The sequence below is a fragment of the Glandiceps talaboti genome, chromosome 19, assembly GCF_964340395.1.
Source record: "Glandiceps talaboti chromosome 19, keGlaTala1.1, whole genome shotgun sequence".
NCBI classification, from domain to species: domain Eukaryota; kingdom Metazoa; phylum Hemichordata; class Enteropneusta; family Spengelidae; genus Glandiceps; species Glandiceps talaboti.
Genome location: NC_135567.1, coordinates 13,173,271 through 13,198,923, shown reverse-complemented (window position 1 = coordinate 13,198,923; position 25,653 = coordinate 13,173,271). Strand labels below are relative to the sequence as shown.

The following is a 25,653-nucleotide window of genomic DNA, read 5'->3' as shown; positions in this document are numbered from 1 at the left end:
TTTTCGTTGCTGGAATTTTCCGATGAGCATTAGTACAGCTCAGACAGATATTAAGTTGACAATCTTTGCACGCATTGACGGGTTTTCCTACTTGGCATGTATCACACGGTGTTGCGTCGCAACTGTCGGTTTTTGACGCGGTGACCGAATCTAGGAGATTATTGATGACAAAGCTTGGTTTAAGCGCTGATACGCCTCCTGGTGGTAATTTTGAAACCTCTCGGCAAATCGGACATTCCACCGACGTCTTCCTAGCTACTAATTGAACTAAACACTCCTCACAGAATGAATGATGACAAGGTAGAACTTTAGGGTGTGTGAAAATTTCTAAACATACCGTACATGTTAGCACGTCCTCGTCAATCTCAATTCTAGCCAGTGAGTTTTGACTAGCCATGCTTGCAAAGACCAAAGTTATCAGCTAGTAGCGTAAGTCTGTGTTGTGACGTGCAGACACCAAATCTATCAGCTAGTAGCGTAAGTCGGTGTTCTAACTTGCAGAGACCAAATTATCAGCTAGTAGCGTAAGTCGGTGATATAACTTTGAGAGACCAAGGTTATCAGCTAGTAGCGTAAGTTTGTGTTGTAACTTCTAGAGATCAAGGTTATCAGCTAGTACATGTAGCGTATTAAGTCTGTGCTGTAACTTGTATTTATACTCCAGTGATCTGTTCACACCGGTTTATAATATCAGCTGTATTAGTAACTGTCACACTTTTCTTGTCATTTGATGATGTACAGTGCCAATAGTCTCTTCCTCAGTCCTGATTTGAGTCGGTGAACTTTGACCTGCAGTGACCTACAAATACAATTACGTTAGTTGTTAGTGAGTATCTCATCTGAATAAATTAATAATATTTATTCAGATATCTAGTCATTTTGTATGACTTTAGGGTTCTAGTGTCTGATACGAAGATTGCAAATGTTTTTTTAAATCTCAGTTAAAACAGTATTTGTTACAAAATTAATTCAGCTTTTTCTACCTTACATTGCATTTAATGCCAGTTGTTATATTTTTTTTTTGATGAGAACGCGTTTTGTTTTGTTTGTTTTTTGTTTTTGTTTTAATTTCAAATTTGTTTTTGTTTTTGCTTTGATTATTTTGTTTAATCAATTGTAGTATGGGCCACAAACTTGACTAGTTTGTTTCAAACTATTTTTGTGGTCCAGCCATAAACTCTGTATTCATCCATCAGTTTATGTGTAATATTTATTCCACTGTCCTTTTTACTTTCTCTCTTGTTATGTTGATATGATTTTGAGTTTGTGGCAAATTAAATACTATATATATTATACAAAATGTACATAAGGCCAGTGGCCATAGTACTGAATTAAAGGGTTAATTGAGTGTCTTACCTTATGAAAGGATAACTAGTAAATTGTACAGTTTGTATATCCAACCAAGTCGTTGTCTATGTTCTACATGTACCTCTCTTCGAATGAGTGACTACAAGTTTTCACCTGTCTGACGGTTAAAACTGCAGTAATCTGCGAACACTGTGAGTCTGTTAGCTATAGATTGGATGCCAACGTGGTCTCTAACTGTGAGTGGAGGTGTAAATGGTAACAATACAGTATAGGAATTACATGTAGACGAGTCAGCTATGAATGAATCACCTTTATCAGTCAGTCATCTTATCATACTAGTACTAGTAGTGACGTTTTACACCAACTCACCTTAAGGAATTGACGTGTCCTGTGTCCTGATAATTGGTTGAACTAATCTGGAATTAATGTAAATTGTGTAAACTATTATTAGTCGACCTAACCCAGTAGCTATGTGTATCTTATGTTTGGAGTGACGTCTTTCACAAATCTAACTGAATGAATCGATGTGTCAGATAAATGGTTGACCTAATCTGGAGTTGATGTAAATTGTGTACACTACTCGTCAACCTAGCCCAGTAGCTATTTATCTTAGTAGTGATGTCATCCACAAATTGATGTGTCCTGATAATTGGTTGACCTAATCTCGAATTGATTGTAATTTTTGTCAGTATTAATATTATTAGTCAACCATGGAATCTACTACACGTTACTAAGCTGATTTCTAATCTTTGAAGCAATGTTGTCCCCAAATGTAATGAATCTAGTAACAGTAAGCACGTCCTGATAATATGACTTGAAGTGGTCTGAAATTTGTGAGATATTGTTAACTTTCAGGTGATTGTCTTCATCAGTCTCTCTTCCAGGGAGATGTTGACAAATTCGTCAAAATATAACATGTAGTGATGTGCTAGAAATGTTTAAGTGCTGTGAACTCCCAGTAATTATAACGAGTATGAGTAAACCTCACCCAGCTCAGCTGTTATCTAGTCCTTCCGGTGATGTCTCTTGTCAGTCAGTCTGGTATTTGCACCCACTGAGCCTGCCTGGTCTGTCACTGTACGAAGGAAAGTCATCCACTAGTTATGTTTGTATTTTGTAGATTAATTCACATGAGTCAGCCTCACCCAATAGCTATCTAGTTTTTCTAGCGATGAGACATCTCACTGTCAGTCAGATATTCACATCTACAGCTGAGTCACTGTATGGAGGAGAATGCTCTGTTAGCAAATTAATGTTTAACTCCTGTACATAGTCTAATTTACATTCATGAGTAAGTGTTACCCAGCTGCTATCTAGTCTCTCCAATGACGTCCCTTTTAGTCAGTCAGTCAGTCAGTCAGTCAGTCAGCCAGTCAATCAGTCAAATATTTGCATCCACAGCTGAGTCACTATATGAAGAGATGTCATCTGATATCAATATTTAACTGCTATAGCATAATTTATATTTAGTCTCATCTAGCTGCTATTTACATGTTGTCTCTCCATGCAGTGACGTCTCCGCCAGTCAGTCAGTCTGTCAGTAAGGCAGTCAATCAGTTAGTCTGTCAGTCAGTCCGTCAGTCCATCAGTCAATCTGTCAGTCAGTCAGTCAATCAGTCAGTCAGTCAGTTCATCAGTCAGTCAGTTAGTCTGTCAGTCAGTCAGTTATTCTGTCTGTCAGTCTGTCAGTCTGTCTGTCAGTCTGTCTGTCAGTCTGTCTGTCTTCCTGTCAGTCTGCTCCACTGCTATGTCACTGTATGAAGGGAGATATAATGTTTGAATTTTGCAGATTAATGTATGCACACAATCCTCACCCAGTTGACATCTTCTAGTAATGGCACACTTCTGTAAGTCAGCAGTTGTAGGTCCTGTCACAGTATGAAGGCAGATGATCAGCTCAATTTTGTAGACCAATCTACACACACAGCCTCATCCAACTGATATCTTCTGGTTATTCTGACGTAGTTAATGTTAAAATCATCATTATCTCAACTAGTACCGTGTAATTAGGTCAATCAGATTACCTGTACTCCTAGCTTCCCAAACCTCATTGATGTAGCTAATGATTGCCATATCTAGGTCAAAGGTCATTCATATTGTCACCTGACAGGTTGCTGCATATTAACATATCTAATGAATAATTCATGACACCAGCATACAGCTGTGTTTATTATGATGGTACTGTTACACTTACACATGTACCAGGCACTATGGTTCTATCTATGCAAATTGTAAAAATTAGGGTCTTGCACATCCAAAACAAAGAAATCTAGAAAATACCCTTCCACCCCCATCCCCCAAAATAACAAAAACAAAACCCCCTAAAACACACCAAAACCCCCCCCCCCCCCCAACAAAAAAATAACAAAAAAACCAAAAAAAACAACAAATCCCCCCCCCCAAAAAAAAACCAAAAAACCACCAAAAAACCCCAACCAAACAAACAAAAAACCAAAACAAAACAAAAAACAAACAAACAAAAAAAACCAAACATACATGTAATTGATGGAATGAAAAAACCATCGAACTTGCATAAATTTAAGAATTGATAAAAAAGTGTTTAGAATTTGATCTCTCAAAAAAGAATGCCCACTGATTCAATCTAGAAAAATGATGAAATACACAATTTTATCTAATCTCAGTTGTCAGTATATCATATCATGAAATGTTGCTGTATGAGGGATTTGAATCCTGAATATGGATTGTATGCACCTCTATGAGTTAAAGGAAGTAAAAGGGCCAACTTGTGCCATTATGGGTCTATGCCCAGGTAATAATTGTACAGCACTATGAATGTGGAAGGGGGTTAAAAATGAATACAGTGATTATCAAAGATGAAATCTTTCTCCTACACTGCTAGTTATGAATTTCCGTCCAAAATAAAATTATTTACCACATGCACTCACACTCACACATATTTACACACATACACATGATACGTGTACACACAGAACCATACATGAACACAGAGACAACATAGTCAAATGCATACAAACACAGACACACTTAGACACACACACACATACATTACAACACATACACACAGGTACATGTACGTATGTACGTACGTACGTACGTACGTACGTACGTACATACATACATACATACATACATATATATATACATACATACATACATACATACATACATACATACATACAGGCACACACACATACATACATACATATACATACACACATACACACATAAATACACATACATACATGCAGACACAGACATACAAAACAGAGTCCAGATTTTCCTGATTAATAACTAGGCTTTATTCAAATTAATAACCCATTGAATAATACATAATTTTATGGACTCCTGACAAATGTATCCGTTACATATTACTGGAATATCCAAGTGTTCATACTGGTATCAAAATGAGTACATGTATACCGTAACCAACAACTACGATCACTCTCACACACACGTAAATGGTATTCTTTTCTACATTCTTCAAACCATACATACATTTATAGCTTTGCAGGTATTCAGCTAAATTAAATCCAGTACCAAAATATAGGACTACACTATGTAGAACCCATAACAAAACACTGTATTTCTTTCATTAGCCCCATCTACACATAGGTCGTCCTACCTGAGGCAGTCCCAAGTCCTACCTGAGGTAGGATAGATTTGTGTCTACACGTAGAAAGGTTACAGCATAGATGTCGTGCCTTCCGTCCTGAAAGTACATAGGATGAAGTCAGGAGGGTTTCAGGAAACCTCTCAAAGATGTCCTAAGTCAGGACGGTTTCAGGACAGGTTCAGGACGTGTTTGCGTCTACATGGGCTTTAAACTGTCCTGAATCCTACCTCAGGTAGGATTTTTAGTGCCGTGTAGATGGGGCTATTGATGTTACTTCTGTCTATTGGGTGTGTAAATGATGTGACCCTACTTTGACCGTAGCAAGACCTGCCATATCTCAACCTAAGGGGAAGTACCAGAGCTCCTACTAGTCCTAGGGTAATTTTAAGTTTCTGGGTTTTGTTCTATGGGTACTGACATTATGGGTACTGATGGGTACCCACTCCATATCATTATCAGTTTACACATCAGGGGAAGTACCAAAAGTACTCCGTACTGAAATTATGGTACCCGTTCCTTATTGATTTACACATCAGGGAACACATTCTCTATAGTATAGATCTTTCCATAAACATTAAAGTTACTACAAAAATTTCCTATTACAAATATAATTATGGTAACTGCAAAACATATTTCTGTGTTTTAGCTTTTATTGAAGTCTGAAAGTGTCAAACTCTTGTAAAATTCATTCCCTTTGTCAAAATATCCCCATAAATTTGGTGAAAACAAAATTGCAACTCGTATGATGGGAATGGATGTATCTATTGACTTTAATCCTATTGTTATGTTAATTTATGCTAATATATGTAAATGTATGCTTATATAATGACTTGACTATTGGATGATTAATTACATGCTTTTTCATTGGTTGTGGGGATACTGCTTACATCAATCAGACCATCCCTTGCGCTATTTCTTGATGTGATTACTGTCCCCAATGTTTATGCAAATATATGCTAATATATGTAAATTCATGCAATTCACAGTCGGTAAAACTCAGCTAATGTAAATTATGCAAACAACAAAAGCCAGGATGGGTAATGGCCAGGATCCAAGACGATTACTCTACATGGTTTGTCATTGGTTACTGCTAAACTGCTTACACCAACCAGACCATCTCTTGCACTATCAAGATTGCACACAAATGCACACCGGTTGTTGTATTTCTTCACCTTATTTGCTAAGAGGTCGCACATGTAGATATTGTCATTGTTATCAACTGCGATTCTGCCGTATGCATTCTCGTCATCATCATCTGGGTTGCCAGGATACAAACATTCACCGTTGGTGTTGAACATCGTGAGAGATGCAGTACTACCAGAAAAAATACTTTGTTTGACAGATACGACAACGTGTCCCTGACTGTTGACTGCTACGTCTGTGGGCATACCATTTGCGCATGGAAAGGTTCCGACATGCTCGAAACTTTGCAGCGAAAATACGTGGATAGATTTGGTTTCTTCATCTGCTACAAACACTCGCTGTGCCTCAGAACTCACAGCCAATCCGCACGGTTTCTTAAGTGCGCCGCCACCGAATGTTTGAACGAGTTTACCTTCATTGTTGCATACGATGACATTAACAATTCCGTAGCTGACGATTAGAATACAGTCGGCCATAACAACAAAATCGCACGGATCAAACATATCGCCTAATTTGGCACAATCGATCTCGTTCTTAACTTCTCCTGTCTTGATATCGATAAAGAGAAGTCTCTTCCTGTGCACATCAGCGGCAACGATATCGCCACCCAGCGTTTTCGTAATACTTGAAATGCATACGTACTCTTCGGGATCGGAATTGTTACCGTATTTACCGACAGACTTTACGAGACTCCATGGCGGCATAATTTCAAGTTTATATGGAGAATCTCCTACGTCAGCATTACCGATTGTTACCGACAGCGAGTGCAAACCGAATGTGTTCGGGGTGAAGTGTACGGTGGGTACGATATCGCCGTTAGTATCCTCCGTTGTAGTCATGGTTACGGTTCTTTTTTGACCGCTTGGTGCCTGCAACTCCACAACCATTCCATCTATTGGCTCGTTTTTAAGGGTCGAGAATTCTATTGTACCATCTTCGCCAACTCGCAGCTTTTGAGGCGTGTAAAGTTGCGTCGATGTGCGCATTTCAATTGGATTAACCAACGGCTTTGGTTCAGGAGGTTTCATTGAGAATGTAGCAAATTGCCCCGGTGATGGTGGCGGAGATTGAACGGGGTATTTTGGAAGATTGGCAGCTGTTGCTGTTGTTACATTCTTCCCTTTGGATGTCGTGAGAAATGCGGTACTGTTTGCCGTTTTTGATTTCGGTACATTAGATGCAGCAGACTGCGTTGTCATTTTTTCAAACTTCGAGATTTTGTGAGAGGTGTTCAAACGTACTGGTTGTTCGGCCCAGCTGGCGTCTTGAAGCGCGGCATCACTCGTTTCACCGTCATGAGATCTGCCTTTACATGCTTTATCCAAATTATCGACAATTGAACCCAGTGATTCACAAATTTGTGTTTCCTTGGCTACAAACTCTACGATAGCTGGCTCACTATTGTCGTGTTTCGTCGTAATACTAGTCACACGTTCAAGACACTTAAATGCCTCAAGGTAAACGCCCGGTTGACTAACATCGTCTCTGAGAAGTCGCTGCACTTCGCTAAGGACGCTCTTTATAACGTCTTCCTTACGTTTTAAATCTTGCGTCACAATTTTCTCGCTCTCTGTCATCTTTTCGTAAACGCTTTCTAAACCGTTGATGAGCCGTTTCTCTTCCTCCCTGACTTTTGACACGATTTCTTCTATGAATGCACTGATCTTCGATCTCTGTGTTTGGTATTTCTCCTGACTGCACTCCTGCTGTTTCTCCATGCATAGTTTACTTTTTTCAAGTTCGTTGCGTTGTACCAGTAACTGGTCGATGTACAGTGCCAGTTTTTCTTTGTTTTGAGTTGAGTCTTCAACAGATGGAGGTGACCCTGGATGATCTATGTTCAGAAATAGACAGATATTTAGATTAACAAGGTTTTCACAATTTAGTATTTGTCAATAGAGTGACCGACTATTCAGCACACAGGATTAGTATGCTCTCTAGTGGTATCCATATTTTGTTGTTATGAGTCAAAATTAGAAAAACTGGGATTTCTTGTAAGAACACATTGTAAGAGATAGGAGAACATCAAATTTTGGTGCCTCACTAGAAATTGTGTGCATCAGTGGCATGTCAAATTGGCTTAGAGGGCACACTGCATATGACCTATGGACATGTGAGCCTAATAAGGGGTTATAAATACCTGGAAGTTTGTATCACCCCTTTGTACAATTTCCATATTTTGAAAGGTACATTTATCAAAGCAGTATGTAGACTTACTTAAATACACTATTTACATAATTTTAACACTTAAAGGGGTTTTACTCATTTGCATGAACAACTTTTAGTTCATGACCACTTATTCCTCTAGACATGGAGAGAGATTCAAAGTCACAGATAACCACTAGACTAACTGAGTTGATACACGGTATCCAATGTGTAAAAAATGTGTAGCATTCATGACCACTCATTCCTCTAGACATGGAGAGAGATTCAAAGTCACAGATAACCACTAGACTAACTAAATTGATGCAAGGCATCCAATGTGTATACAATGTGTGACATTAACACAACTCTCAGATTTTCTGACGATATTTATATATTGTGAGAAAAATTTGTGACTTTCGATGTGTTACCAATCTTTAGGTATTTCAAATGTACACAGCAAGTGATATCAGATATTGGTACTCAACATGGTTATTTCTGGACATACCAAATGACTCATAGATGTTCTGAATATTACACATTGTGGGAATGAATTGTAAGTTCGGACCGGCTACAATTACATTGTACTTTATTGCAATTTATGAAATGTCCACAGCAAGTGAAAAAATAGAACCTGAGTACTGGGGGGAATGTCCTGTGAATGTTATACAGTATGCAAACTAAAATTGTAAGCTTTGACCAGCTATAAGTATAATATCATTACTAGGCAAAGCCCATAAGTTCACGCAGGGTAGATTCATTTGGCCATTTGCCTGGGCCAGGGTTCATACACTTGATTTGGGTCATTTTCCAGGGGTATTGACCATCAAAATTTATTTTATTCCAATTTAATTTCATATTAACATATTCTGAGAGCAAATTTTAGGTGTTGACAATCAGAACCTGATAATATCTTTAATGCTACACAGTATGCAAGGTAATTGTAAGTTTGGACTGGCTACAAGCATATTATACTTTATTCCACTTTAATTTCATATTTACATATTCTGAGAGCAAATTTTAGGTTTTGACAATCAGAACCTGATAACCGAGAGAAATGTCTTGAATGCTACACATTGTGGGGAATGAATTGTAAGTTTGGACTGGCTACAATTATAATATAATTTATTTGACAGCAATCGAAAAAATAGCATATTTATTAACAGTGATGCGTACTCTAAATAGTTGATGTAGGATACATGATATCGTATTAACATGATACATACATTTTCTATAGAACGTATTTATGGGAAGAGGTCATATCTGTCAACGAAATCAACTCAAGTTATTCCAATGTATAAGGTTAACATAGAATCTATAGCCTAGTTGAGATTTTTGTCTCTTGTCTTTCTCCTACCATGCCTCGCATAAACTTACATGTAAATTAACATATGATTTCCTGCAGTAACCTTTAACCCCAATTGAATATGGTAATTATGTTTACATTGTATATGTCAACCCTTGAAGTTGGTTCTAATCATGTGGTGACACTATTGACGTTATCTCACCGTGGGAAAAATTTCAAACCCAATAATAATTTGCACCTTCTTTCTGCCTGAACATTCATTTTAAAAGTAAATGGCTGCTAGCAGTCTGCCCTCTAAGCCAATTTGACGTGCCAATGACACACACAATTTCTTGTGACACACCAATATTTGGTGTTCCCCTATCTCTTACTATGTGGTGACTCTCAAGAAATGCCAGTTTTTATCATTTTGACCGACATCAACAAAATTTGGCTATCACTAGAGGGCAAACTGACTGCTAGTGAAATACCAGGCATGGTGTAGGGGAAAGGTGAGACTCAAAAAGTACCAACAGGACTGGAGTCTAGTCTAGTAATACTATAAAACTAAATGGCTGCTAGTGAAATACCAGGCGTGGTAGGGGAAAGGTGAAACTCAAAAATACCCACAAAACTGGATTGTACGCTGGTAATACTAATAGTGTTAGCGTTAAGTGACTGCTTTATCATACATGTACATGGTGTAGTTAGAGGAGATACTCTAGACATTCCAGACATACCAAGTACATATGTTCTGTCTGACTTCATTGATAACATATCAGTTACACTTACAGCTATATTTAGGTAGTGATCATTTATCAAAGGTACAACCCCTGTCAGAGAGAGATATTGATAAATATTTTGTGGCGTACCCCTATAGTTAGTGATCATTTATCAAATTCAAAACTTGTCAGAGACATGGATTGACAAATGCTTTGTTGTGTATGGTACAGTTATATTTAGTTCGTGATCATTTATCAAATTTAAACTCCTGTCAGAGATATAGATTGAAATATATTTTGGTGTCTACAGTTAAATTTAGTATGTGATCTTTTTATCAAATGTGGAACCCCCTGTCAGAGATGTAGATGAAAATATTTTGCTGTGTACCCTTATAATTAGTGATCATTTAGCAAATTTAAAACTTGTCAGAACCGTAGATTGAAAGATATTTTGGTGTGTACACTGAGTCATACTTGGTATGTGATCATTTATCAAATGTACAACCCTTGTAAAAGATGTAGATGAAAAAATATTTTGTGTACACTCATTATCACTTGTTACACAGTGACAAATCTGTCAGTTTATCATAATATTACACTTCCATGATTCAATGTATTTACTTTATATTATAAGATTACCCAAACAAGGTGATAGACTTCTGATCAAAAAAATTAAACATAGACTTGATGATTTTAATGGCTTCAATTGTTTACTTTCCAACTGATAATAACATTACACATTGACTTGATGATTTTAATGGCTTCAATTGTTTACTTTCCTATCGATAATAACATTACACATTGACTTGATGATTTTAAAGTGGCCATATGGATGAGGATTGGGTATTTATTTTGGATCTTTAATTTATAAAACAATTTTATCATGGCTTTCTACTTGAAAAATCAATGTGAAACAACATTGACCAAGTCTATGTTTGTAACTCAATAAATTTATAAATGTGTAAAATGTTTGTTATTGTACGTACAATTATAACAAAAATTTTACACATTTTTTAGCTTTTTGCAATGTATTGAGTTACAAACATAGACTTGGTCAATGTCATTTCACATTGATTTTTCAAGTAGAAAGCCATAAAATTGTTTTATAAATTAAAGATCCAAAATAAATACCCAATCCTCATCCATATGGCCACTTTAATGGCTTCATTTGTTTACTTTCCAACTGATAATCAACATGGTAACTTGTCTATTTCTATATCCCCACTGTGTGTGGCATCTCTGTGGTGATTTATTTTGCATTTAAAGTTGTTCAAGTGTGTGTAAATGATCTCATATCACATTAGATTTAGGCCTAAAAAAAATAATTATTTGGTTCCGGTTACGGACTCCACCAAGTTTTCCACTGCCAACCCTGAACTTTTTTACGTATTCGAGAAAAAAATAATAAAATTACAAAAATTGTGAAGTCTCGCAAGAAATAGTGGATGCTGAAACGGATATCAACTTAAAAAAACAATATAAAACTGTTCTTCCAATCTGTAATGGCTGTACATCTGATGAGAAGAAACCAATAACACAGAGACCATATAGAAAACAATGGAAAACATAACTACCTGAACTAGACACTCTCACATATGAAAAAAAAGGAATATGAAAAATCTACCTTTTCTAATATTGAGCGAAATCGGAACCACACAATTTTTTTGTGTTAGGCCTAATAGAAATGCCAAGGTAACTCAGTTTGACCTGTACATGTAAGTATGTTAAAAACAAAAGACTTGAGTGATAGAATGTCGACTCAATGAGTACTCTATAGAGAGATCATACTGAGACTGGTATCCTTACCCAGGGCAGTGAATGATAGCCCAGACGACCACATGGTGATACCAGGACATACTAAATAATTTCTATTGAAATCGGATATATCTGTGTTACAACAATAATAATGAGAACACCCATAAATAGATGTGAATATGTACATGTGTAGTGGTGACACAGAAAACATTGCATTCCCAAGTGAACTGTTTCATTTATGTAAGGCACTGAAAGTGAATTTTGAAACTTTTTAAAAATTGTTGTCTTTCTGTAACTTTTTGCTGCTTCATAACTTTATTTTGGTCTGGAAATATTGAAATAAGCATAATTTATAAAATGTCACAAAAATTTTCGTTGAAAAGATATTTGACAACTACAAAAATGTAGAGTATTTGATGTAGGGTGTTGACATAAAACAGAGTGCAGAAAATGAAGTAAACCTGTGAAATCGAAATGTGTCTGCAGGCAGATATTGATAGCTGTGTGAGGTCATACTGTCTGACTTCAGAAATTGCTGTCAGGAAACAAACTAATGATGTGCTAAGGACATGCTGCGACTAAACAGACAGTCTGACCAAAAATCTAATTTTGTTTAAATTGCAGTCTCAGCTTTTGTTGATATTTCTTGGTTGAATCTGGTTCTTATCAAACATGTTTAATCATTGAAAGTGAATGCTGTTATTATTTCCGCTGTATATATTTGTTTGATCCAGGTCAGTGCCTGTAGACAGACTAAAGATGTTGAGATAAAACAGTGAAAGTAAACAATTTAAACTTAAAATGTGTCTGCTATCTGGCGGTAAATTATACAACAGACATTGATAACTGTAGGTGATAGCTTAGAGTACTTTCTTCCTCCAAAGTGGTGTGATTAAAAATTCTTGCTTTTTGTAACTTTTTGATCCTTCAGAACTTTATTTTGAGTTTGAAATAGAGAAGTAACTATAAGTTATGAATTGCCACCAAAATTTTGGTTGAAGTGGTATTAACATGTCTTCATTTATCACAATGAAAGTGAAATTTATTAACTTTCAAAAATTCTTGTTTTTCAGTAAATTTTTGCCACATCTTAAATTTATTTTAGATTAAAAAAATAATAATAAGCATAACTTACAAATTGTAACCAAAATTTCTTATAAAGAAAGATGTAAAATATGATTTTTACTAAAATTTCAAAAATTTAATTTTTTTCCTTGTGATGGGTGTAGCCTGTCTATAATAAAAGTAACTACAGTCAATGACAGAGATTTGAAATTGCAATATCACAGACAGTCTATTTTATGTGGTATGATATGAAACTTATTTTTCTACTATTTAGAGTGTTTCTATTACAATGTTTAGTTGCCCAGCGGGGCTTGTAAGCTGAGTGTTTATGTGTTGTCAAAGGTCAAAGGTGACTTCGTAGTTCAGTTCTTCTTCTGTTGGTTTAATGAGGACATTGTTTTGACAAAATATCATATTAAACAGTGCGTGTAAAGTTTTACAACTCTAAAATGTGTCTGCAATCTGGCTGTAGGTGTCTACAGTTATGTTGTCTGATTTTGTGTCAGGAAACAAACCATTAGCTGTGACTTCCTGAGATACTAAATAGTCAGTCTGGGTTTTAGGATATTTCAAATTTATAAACAGTTTCTACAACCGGAAAAGGAAAAGTTAAAATTTCAACAGTATGAAAAGTTTCTACCACCGGAATGGGAATAAGTATGGAAAACTTTAACAACATAAAAGTTGTTTCTATAAGTGGACCAAGAGTAAGGAAATAGTGAACAAATTTAACACTATAGAGAGTTTCTACCACCGGAATGGGAATAAGTCTGGAAAACTTCAAAAGTCATAAAAGTTGTTTCTATAACTGGACTGAGAGTAAGGAAGTAATGAAAATTTCAACAGTATCGAAAGTTTCTACCACCGGAATGGGAAATGGTGAAAATTTTAATGACATAAAAATTGATTCTAAAATTAGACTAGGAACAAGGAAATAAAACATTTAATTTTAAAAAGATTTTAGTTTTCATAACTCTCCAAATGTTTATGTTGGATTTGAAGAAAGAATTTCAGAGAAATTTTCCCCCAGTCAAAGTTAGTAACAAAATAAAAATGAACAGCAGATGAAAATGTGCAGAATATGGCAGTGTTTAGAAATTTCACCACAATTTTCTGCAACTTTCTAATTTTTATTTTGAATTTGAAGAAAGAGAACATTAGAGAAACGTAACTTATGAGAGTCACACACAAAATATGAACATCATATGAAAATGTGCAGAATATGGCAGTGTTGGGAAAAGTTACCATGACTTCTTGTAGATTTCCAAATTTTCATGTTGGTTTTGAACAATGAGAACTTCAGAGGAGTTTTCACTTTTATAATGAAAGTCACAAATATGAACATGAGAATTGAGATGAAAATATGCAGAATATTTTTACCATAACTGTCAGTAAATTTTGAAATGTTCATGTTGGCGTAGAACAAAGAAAATTTCATATAAATGTTCTCTTAATGAAAGTCAGACATGAATATGAACATCAGATGAAAACATTCACAATATGGCAAAGTTAAGAAATTTTAGCACAACTTCCTCAGATTTCAAATTTTACCATTTGATTTGAAAAAAATTGGACAATTTCACTTACTGGAGTCTGTCGAATCTGTAGATTTAGTAACTCCTTTATCACCTTGGGTGTTGCCACATTCCAAGATGCTGTTGATGAACATGCTGTTCTCAAGGTTTCCAACATCTCCAGAATCCAGTTGGAAAATTTCCTGGCAGGTTGGACATTGAATTTTTCCATCCCCATCAACCAACTTAATGAGACATCCCTCGCATACAGAATCAAGACATGGTAGAAGTTTAGGATTTTTGTATCTGTCTGAACATGTAGGACAGACTACGATGCCTGTAAGTTCACTTTGTGATGTTTGTTGTACGGCTGCCATCTTGGTAGTGAATGTTTATCGATGTGACTGGATCGTACTATAAATGATAACAGGGATCTGATTACACTCAAGTCTACATACTTTACATATCTGTACTGTCCCTCTATATCACAGCCTTCGTACCCCAGAAACTTAAGAATGGTTCATTCCTCCTGTAGCATATCATGGGAATGTTCCAAAATTTAGAGATATGTAGGAGTGGACGGAAGGGATATTTTTATGGTTCATTCTCCTATAACATATTGTGAGAATGTTCCAAAATGTAGAGATATGTAGGGATGGAGGGAGATAACTCAAGAAACCCTATATCTAAGACTATGTAACCCACATACTATAGAATGGTTCATTCCTCCTACAGCATATGATGGAAATGTTCCAAATGTAGTGATATGGGGGGGGGGGGGGTTCATAACTCACGCCAAGGTACACGCTAAGCCTGTGTACCCCACTCGTTATAGAATGGTTCATTCCACGGGCAGCATGCCAATGGAATGTTCCATAATATATAGATAGATAGGGATATGTCAACCTTAAGTTTATCCTCTCTATAGCACACTAAATGTATATGTATTTCAGCCATTGTTTCCTGCACATGATAAATTAGTTCATTCCCCTTGTAGTGTGTTATGGGAATGTTCCAAAATGTAGTGATATGTAGAGGAAATTATCAACCTAGAATATGGTGTGTGGCTGTCTTACTGTTAAAACAGACAGCTGTTGCCAGAAGATTAAAATGTAATGTATATATTTATGATGTAATTTGATCATTTTACAAGTTTAGTTTATTGTTTTACTTGACAGATGATAACACATAGACAGGTTAGAGTTGAATAGTCTAGTTTCCAGATAGGGAGAGTATTATGTATTAAAAACTTCATCTCTTTCCAAGTCTAGTCAAGGTCCCCAACGATTGCACATAATTCTGTGCTCCCTCCCACAGGGTTCATATAAACATGATGACATCATCGCGTCCCCATGTGACCTTAGTTTAAACAGACTGGAGGAGGAGTTTGACATTTGCATATCATTATTGCCCGATAGTCAAAACATGGTCAAAACAGCTGTATCAAATGTATTAATGAGTGATGATGACAGCCTGTCAATTTGTGATGGATTACTACTGACATGCACTGTTCGTTCGTTCTTCACTCACCATGGCGTTCAAACACACTTGACACCTTTCGTTGGGACCTTGACTAGACTGGGAAAGAGATGAAGTTTTTAAGTACATAAATACCATCCCTGTCTGGGAATTAGACTAAGAGTTGAAGTACTTAGCTCTTTTCTTTAGCACCTCTATCGGACAAATTGTTGACTCTTGATACCATCTTTGTTGTGCTTTGTGAATGAGTAAAAATATATATAGTCTCATACCGATACACTGATGTAGCAGAGAGATTTTGGCTGTTACCTTTTCCCATCATGCCTTGCATAACTAATATTTTATTTTTGTGACACATCACCCTCTAGTGGTAGCCAAATTTTGTTGTTGTGAGTCAAAATGATAAAAACTGGCATTTCTTGTGAGTCACCACGTAGTAAGAGATAGGGGAAAACCAAATTTTGAGGCGTCACTAGAAAGTATATGTATGTGACTTGACCGTAGGCTATTGAAATGGTGGCCTTGACTTTCGAAATGTTCAACTTACATGTACATCATAAATGTATGTTACAATTTACTCATGAGTGAAATGCCAAGGTCACTCAGTTTCTCCTGTAGTGTACATGTACATACACTCTTTATGAGAAATGCCAAGGTCACTCAGTTTCTCCTGTAGTGTACATGTACATACACTCTTTATGAGAAATGCCAAGGTCACTCAGTTTCTCCTGTAGTGTACATGTACATACACTCTTTATGAGAAATGCCAAGGTCACTCAGTTTCTCCTGTAGTGTACATGTACATACACTCTTTATGAGAAATGCCAAGGTCACTCAGTTTCTCCTGTAGTGTACATGTACATACACTCTTTATGAGAAATGCCAAGGTCACTCAGTTTCTCCTGTAGTGTACATGTACATACACTCTTTATGAGAAATGCCAAGGTCACGCAGTTTCTCCTGTAGTGTACATGTACATACACACTTCATGAGTGAAATGCCAAGGTCACTTAGTTTCTCCTGTAGTGTACATGTACATACACTCTTTATGAGAAATGCCAAGGTCACTCAGTTTCTCCTGTAGTGTACATGTACATACACTCTTCATGAGAAATGCCAAGGTCACTCAGTTTTCCCAGTACATACAATCTTCTGGTGAAGTCTGCGTATTTTAGCTGTAGGCTATCAAATGTAAGGTCACCACAGTCAGACATGTTCCCTACTGTGTAAACTACAGACTATAGAGTTTTAGTGACTCAATGGTATGCCATGTTGACGGTAATCAGAATGTCACCCTGTAGTGGCATGACAGATAGAAAAGTGCTGAAATTCTTGAATTTTATAAACAATGACTTGAATATGGGTAAGTTTCCTTGTTACATTAAAACCCATGGTTTCAAGTCATGAATAGATAGTAAAATTAGACCGTGGTTGATAAAGAGAGTCTACACTCTGTATTTTTCATCATAACACAGGTCTAGACTTGCTTAAGTCTCCAGGTTTTTTCATTCTTTTATTTGAATTAAATATTTAAAAACACACCAAATTAGTTTGATTGGATCTATTGTGCATACAGCTACAGAAATACATTTATACACAGGTGATTGAGTACAGTTCAAGGTGTATGATATTATGAGTAAGTTGTTACAGCTAACAAAATAGTTTGGAAAAACATCCAGTCCAGTGTGCCCTCTAATAGTCAAACTCTGTTTTTGTGAGTCAACGTGTTTAAACTGTTTTTGTGAGTCAACGTGATAAAAACTGGGATTTCTTGTGAGTCACCACATAGTAAGAGATAGGGGAACACCAAATTTTGGTGCGTCACTAGAAATTGTGTGCATCAGTGGCATGTCAAATTGGCTTAGAGGGCACACTCACCACATAGTAAGAGATAGGGGAACACCAAATTTTTGTGCGTCACTAGAAATTGTGTGCTTCAGTGTCACATCAAATTGGTGAAGTTAGAGGACACACTGATCCACTTTCTACTTTAACCCATGTTTCAGTTCATGGCTGCTTAGAAATAGATACAGTGACACAGTGTGTAATTAGAACCATGTTTTTACAAGAGGAAACATGAGACAATGAAATTTAAAACCTGTCAAAGAACTTTTAGTTTAATGAGATTCCTGTTTTATATCATAAATCTTGTGGCAATCTGTAACAAATAAGTATCAGGTCTTAATTTAGTGACCATTTATTGCCGACAAATCATTCCGAAATCCAATAAAAGGACTTTGGCCATCAATTATTCCCTACTTGAAATAGTACAACTCATTCCTTCATCCCAAGGACAAATTCTCTTGGAATGTTACCACTGCAATGTCAGTAAGTTTCAAGAAGCTGAGACAGTGTGAAGTACATGAACTGCCAATGATACTGTAGCATAGCTGCATAACTTTGCAAAATACAGGACATGTATGAAATAAACTGCTGATGATGATAAGTCATAGACTAAAAAACTGCTAGCGTTGTGAGTTTTACGATAGTGATAACTTTCACAATGGTTGATGTATTTACAGTGTAGTGTCTCCTTTATTTTCTCCAATATGACATATGTCAGTTCAGTCCCTTCAGGACTACTGGTTTATGTGTTTGAATTGTATGATATTAAGTAAACTGCTGATGATGTTAAGTCATTGACTAAAACTGCTAACGTTGTGTGTTTTATGACAGTGATATCTCTCACAATACTTGATGTATATTTCAACTGAGGTACGCAATCCTTCAAGTCAAACAGGAATTCAGATTTCATACTCGGGGTACTGAGCTTGAATACTTTGTTCTGATAGTTACAGAGATAGAGATTATCCTTGTTGTCGGTCGCGACGCCAAAGCTAACTTGCTGGTCGGTGTGCCCGATTGTGTGCAGTAAGCTGCCGTCTCCAGAGAAAAGCTGCGTCAGTTTACCCGATACGATGACGTTTCCGTCATTCGTTACAGCGACATGTTTAGGGTCTAGATCGCGAAGCCGACAAAATTCCGATCCCTGCATTTCGACGCATTCATTGATCCCCGTTACAAATACTCGTACAACTTTCAGGTTCGTGTCAATGACGTATACTAGGCCAGCTTTGTCATTCACGGCAATACTTGTCGGACATTTTAAGATATCTTTGCCGAAAACTTTCAAAAGTTTGCCGTTTTCATCACAGACGAAAACCTGTCGGCTGTGTCTATCAGTGATGTACTGTACACCTGTTTGTGAGACAGCCACTCCTATTGGTTGAAAGGAAGAACCAGATGCAAATATACGAATCACTTTTCCCGTTTCTGTGCATATCACCTGGACTCTGTTATTCTGAGTATCAGCAACAATCAAATGTCCGTGCTTGGTTACTGAGATAGCAGAGGCAGAACTAAAGTATCCTGGTAGATATCCGCGCTTTCCCCCGAACTGCTTTACGACTTTAACTTTCGGGATCACCGTTACAAGATCGGGTGACACTGATACAGGTTGGCCATCAAGTTTAACCAGGATTTTGTGTAATCCAGAAATCTCTGATTTGAAACTAATGATGCAGGAGTCTTCAGTGATAGATTTGTACAACACACGGATATTCCCGTTCGGGTCTCCAACCTCAGTTGTTAAACGATTCCAAATTGGGACGCTATCTCGTGTTGAATCTGTTTCCACTTTGGTCAACTTCATGGTCACATGATCACCGACAGTTAACTTGTTAGGGTCATTCATAAAGGTCATGGCCATTGTCGGTGGCTTTGCAATGTTTTTTGGCTTTGACCTTGAAAATCGGAAGAAGTTTGCCCTCCATGATGTGTTCTGTGTTGTCAGTACGTGCTGCTGTGATGCAATATCTGCTACTCTATGACTATGAGATGGACTGCTTCTGTCACCTGATAAGTCACATGACCTAGTTTGTGACATCACTTGTTGGTCAGTTTGTAGACTTGATGCTACAGCTCCAGGACTCCTGTCACCTGATTTGTCACATGATCCAGCCTGTGGTGTTGTTGGTTGGTCAGTTTGTTGACTTGATGCTGCAGCTCCAGGACTCAGGTCACCTGATATGTCACATGACTCTGTCTGTGATATCTTTGGTTGGTCAGTTTGTAGGCTTGATGCTGCAGCTCCAGAACTCAGGTCACCTGATTTGTCACATGACCCAATGTCTGACCTTTCTCTACCTGCTATGGTTGCACTGTCTTCCTCTCTGTTACTTTGTGGTCCCATAGCAGTGGTAGTGTGATCTGTCATTCCAATACTGTTTCTATCTTCAGTGTGTGCTGCTTCTTCATTTGTTGGATGTACATTTGATGGATAACTTTGCTGCTGAACTTGTCCATCATCTGATACACGATCATCCACCAGGAACTGTCTGTCACCTCGTATGTGCTCTTCACCCTCAGACGCAACTTGTCTTTCTGTGAATTCACCTTCTCTTTCACTTACTATTTGTATATCCTGTTCTGGTATCTCTGATACTTCTGAATGATCTGGTACTTGGTCACTTTCTCTCAATATTTCAGTTTCTGGAGTCGATTGGAACATCACCTGTTGACTTTGATGTACTCTGACCTCTGGTTCCTGGGGTTCATGTTGAGGTCGTAACACTTCACCTCCGTCCTCCAACCCCTGGTCATGAACAACTGGAATCTGTGAAGATGCCCTCTCAGGTGGTTGGGATTCAGTGTGAGGCTGTGATACTTCACCTTCGACCTCTGACCCCAGGTCATGAACAGTTGGAATCTGTGAAGATGCCCTAACAGGTTGTTGGGATTCATTGTGAGGCTGTGACACTTGACCTTCGACCTCTGACCCCAGATTCTGTGCGGCTGGATTCTCAACCTGTGTAGATACTCTGGTATCTATTTCTAGCTTCGTGTCAATATTTAGTAATTGTTCCAGACAGTTTATGGTTTCTCGGTATGATGACATTAACTGTACTTTATTGTCACACTGGAGTAGATTCTCCACGGCTACGACTGTACTCAAAATGAGTTCTTTTTTAGACTGCAAACTGTTTCTTTCTTTATCTTCATTTTCTTTCACCCTGTCGAACTTTACTTTCAAGGTCTCTAAAAGTTCAGCTTCTTTCGTTTTCAACCGTTCGATGGCCTCCTGTGTTTGTTGTTTGATTGTGTTGTATTCCGCCGTGCATTGCTGTAAGGAGGTTGAGGACTTTGATTTAAGTTCCTCTTCGCTCTGGTTGATTTCCTGTTTTTTGAGGCGTAACTGCTGCATACGATGTTGCAGTGTTTCTTGAAATGTTGCTGCTGCATCTTGTAGTAGTTTGTGTTGGTGTCGGCTGTGTTCAACCAAGGTACAAGAATGACAAATCGGGAACTCGCAAGTCTGGCAGAAAAACTTGAGTAGATTGCGAGCGTGGGAGTCGCAGTACGATAACGTGTCAACATCGGACGAACTTTCATTCACGGTTTTATCATACTCGTCGAAGGTCAGCACACGATGACCGCTCGTTGCCGGAATCTTGGTATGGATGTGAGCGCAGTTGGTACAAATGCCGAGACCACACTCAATACACCGACTTGTCTGCCGTGACCCTTGACACAGCTCACATGAACTTTGACCTGTGTCACATGACATGCTGTCGCGTTGTTCTTCCGCTGATTGCAAAATCGTATTTATGAAGAAACTAGGTTTCAGTTTGTCCACTCCTCCTGTCGGTAGTTTGAAGACTTCCCGACACGTTGGACATCGTATATGTTTATTTTTGTTGACAAGTTTGACTAGACAGACACTGCAAAATGAATGACAGCACGGCAGAACTTTGGGGTCGGTGAACCATTCCAGACAAACTGCACATGTTAATATATCTTCATCAATTTCAACCGTACTGAATCCCATCTGGTATTTTTCAGCCATGTTTTTGCTGTTGACAGTTCAAAATAATTGTCAGAATGTGATACGTACGGTATATCTTTGCTGCTGTCAGCTCAACTTTTGAACTCACAGTCTGTCTCTCAGTGTGTGTTGATACTGCAAATTTGTCATATTCCGATAAAAAAAGCAAAATTTTGGTCCAATTTGCCCTTCAAATTAGCAAATTATCCTGGCAGCTGTTCCGAGTCCAAATCCTTCAATTGTATATCTGTGAGAAAAAAGAAAGAAAGAATTTTATGTATAAATAAATGTTACTGTATATTTCATATTTATGTCATTGATTTGTCTGTGACAATGAAGTACAATTCATAGATAAGGCCTAACAAAAATATTGTGTGGTTCCGATTATGCTCAATTTTAGAATAGGTAGGATAGGTAGACTTTATATTTTAAAAAAAGAAATTTTTTTTTCGATTGTGAGTGTCTAGTTCAGATAGTAATGTTTTCCATTGTTTTCTATATGGTCTCTGTATTATTGGTTTCTTCTCATCAGATGTACATCCATTACAGATTGGAAGAACAGTTTTATATTGTCTTTTTAAGTTGATGTCAGTTTCTGAATCCACTATTTCATGCAAGACTTCACAATTTTCACGATTTTATTTTTTTCTTGAATATGTAAAAAAAAATTTAGGGTTGTGTGAAAAACAAGGTATTAACTGGAACCAAACAGTTTTTTTATAGACCTAGAAAAATTTCAAAAATATAGGTTTGCTCTTGATATTGACACAAATGTACATTAATATATTTTTTACTCCTTATTTTGAAAAAAAATTTAGTTTCGTTTTTGAAAAAAATAAAATTTTTATTTACTTTCGTTTTTGAAAAATTTATAAAATTACGTTTGATTTTGACACTGTATTGTTCTACACTAGTCTAGTTCCTATATGGTATTGTTACAATTTACACCTCCACTCGCAGTCTATTTATAAACCACCTTGGCATCCAGACTATTCTACAGTGTAGAATGTAATTGTGCACTTCAAAACATCAAACAAAAAACTGCTATTACCTACATGTAGTATGCCCACAGTGAATTGACCAGCTTTCTGTTTGGTAATTACTTCCTCCACTGTCAGCTGTACTCCTAGGACTGTAGGAGAGTGTCTAAACAATACGTAACTTGTGTCAGCAGTATACATGTACAGAAATGAGTAAAATCTTCAAAAGTATGTTGTAAGCACCAAACAGTTGGCATAAAAATTGGTTTATAGTTTGTTCGACAATTCCCGCCCTTTCACTGCTAACTGTACAGTCACACACAAGTGGTAGAGTAGTGTATTACGTTCTTCAAACATCAGACCTGCATCACAATTATTAAACGGCATATATTCACAGGAAAATTTCAGTCATTCTGTTGGTGATACCTTCCCTTCTAGTGCCAGCTCAGCAGTCTCCTTTGGCTTGTACACTACACACAGAAGTGGTATATCTGTGTTACATTACTTCACACATCAGACACAAGTAATGGCATATATTCACACAGAATTTCAGCCTTGTGTTGGTGATGTCTCCCCTCCACACCACTGCCAGCTGTACGCCTAAATATATACACTTTGTACACTACAGACAGGAGTGGCGGTACAGTGTGTTACTTTACTTCAAACATCAGCCACATAACTCAAGTAAATGCAGAAATCCACAGCAAAATTTGGGTCTTCAGTCTGCGATACCTCCCTCTCAACGGGACTGCCAGCTGTACACTGAGATCTGTTGACTTTTGTACACTGCACACAGAACTACGTGTGACGTACACTTCAAATGAAAAAACATGATATATGCTTTGTACACAAGTATTAGACAGCAAAGGTATTGTTGACCCTGGTTATACACAGATAAAAATACATGCAAGTTAAATATTGATTTCCACTCAGGTCAAAGGTCGTATGCATAGTGATATCAAAGGTCAAAGGTCATACACCTGTTTAGACTTGATCCACATACTGTATTTACATTAGTCTGTCAGGTAAGGTGTGACAGGGCGCCCTCTAGCTGGTAAGGGCAGAATGACACAATATATATTAATATGTACATGTAGGTGTTAGTGGCCTGTGATGTACATTGCCTGACTACTGTGGTATCTTAAATAAATCAATGAATGAAGAAGTAAATGAATAATTAATACAATTATGAAGCCACATGATATACACTCTTTCAAAACTGTCAACTGATTGGTTTGTATGAAGTCACATGATATATCATCCTCTTCCAAACTGTCAACTGATTGGTTGATACGAAGTCACATGATATATGTATCATCCTCTTTCAAAACTGTATGTCAATTGATTGGTTGATATGAAGTGACATGATATGTCCTCTTTCCAGACTTTTCAATGGATTGGTTGATATGAAGTCACATGATATATATTTATCATCCTCTTTCAAAACTGTCAGTTGATTGGTTGGTATAAAGTCACATGATATATCCTCTTTCAAAACTGTGTAAATTGATTGGTTGATATGAAGTCACATGATATCTTATCCCCTTGTAAACTATGTCTTCTAAGCCATCATCAATAATATGCCACTTTCTAAATGAAATCTTTCATTTTGTGTCATTTTAGGTGGAAAATATTCAGGTGAACTTAGACAGAATGAGTGTACACATCTAGTAGTAGATAATCCCCATGGTAAGTACTGTGTCATGTATATGGTATAATTCCATGACCTTTGACCTTTGAGTGCCAGTTTAGGTTTATTCTTTCATTCATTCATTCATTCATTTGTTCATTCATTCATTTGTTTGTTTGTTCGTTCGTTCGTTTGTTTTTTCATTCATTCATTCATATTTTGTTCATTTGCTCGTTCATTCATTCACTCTCACTCACTCACCCATTCATTCATTCTTCTATTCATTTATTTATTCATCTATTCATCCATCTGTCCCTCTCTGTCTATTCATCCACCCACCACTCGCCCACCTGCCTGCCCACCTACCAGCTTGAATACATATTCTGATTTTATCCTGTTTTTTTAATGAAATACATTTCTTTTTTAGGACAAAAATATGAATTTGCTATGAAATGGAAGCTACACTGCGTTACTTCAAAGGTATGTACTAATAATATAAAGATAAATTTGAAAAATTTTAAGTTAGTTGGAAAAACAATTGTCAAAATTTTCATGCACTTTAATAACATGAAAAGACGAGTATAAAATTGGCGTCAGATTCAGATTCAGATTCAGCTAGCGTCATATTGAGCGTCAGATTCAACGTCAGATAGCGTCAGATCCGAAGACACCCGACAGACTCAATCAAAACTGAAATAATACCGTTGAGACTATAGGGAAAGATTCTGCTTCACAACCTTTTGATTGAAGATGGATTTATACTCGTCATGAAAAGACGAGTATAAAGTTGGCGTCAGATTCAGATTCAGATTCAGCTAGCGTCATATTGAGCGTCATATTGAGCGTCAGATAGCCTCAGATCCGAAGACACCCGACGGACTCAATCATACCTGAAATAATACTGTTGAGACTACAGGGAAAGATTCCGTTTCACAGCCTTTTGATTGAAGATGGAATGTCTCTGCTTGCACAATTTTTATTTGGGAAAAATATGTGAAATAGAGTTGAAATACTTGCAACAGAGACATTGATAGCCCCAAGTTCAGCCACTGTATGTTCGTTGGTTGATATGTTTTGCCAATAATGTCATGGTGTCAGTAAAAGCCGGGAGTAAAAGCTAAGTTTACATGTGTAATATGTTGTCATTTTTAAAAATTTGAATTTAAAATTTAAAAATTGTGCAAGCAGAGACATTCCATCGTCCATCAAAA

At 37.0% G+C, this 25,653-nt stretch overlaps 1 protein-coding gene across 1 annotated transcript in view; it reads left to right on the top strand.

The window, feature by feature from the left end:
* LOC144449895 (DNA topoisomerase 2-binding protein 1-A-like) overlaps positions 1-25,653 on the top strand; it is a 56,011-nt gene that overhangs the window by 6,594 nt on the left and 23,764 nt on the right. Inside the window, exons 7-8 of the mRNA XM_078140441.1 lie at positions 24,436-24,501; positions 24,870-24,922. Of these exons, the coding sequence (XP_077996567.1) occupies positions 24,436-24,501; positions 24,870-24,922 (119 nt within the window). The remainder of the gene's footprint in view (positions 1-24,435; positions 24,502-24,869; positions 24,923-25,653) is intronic.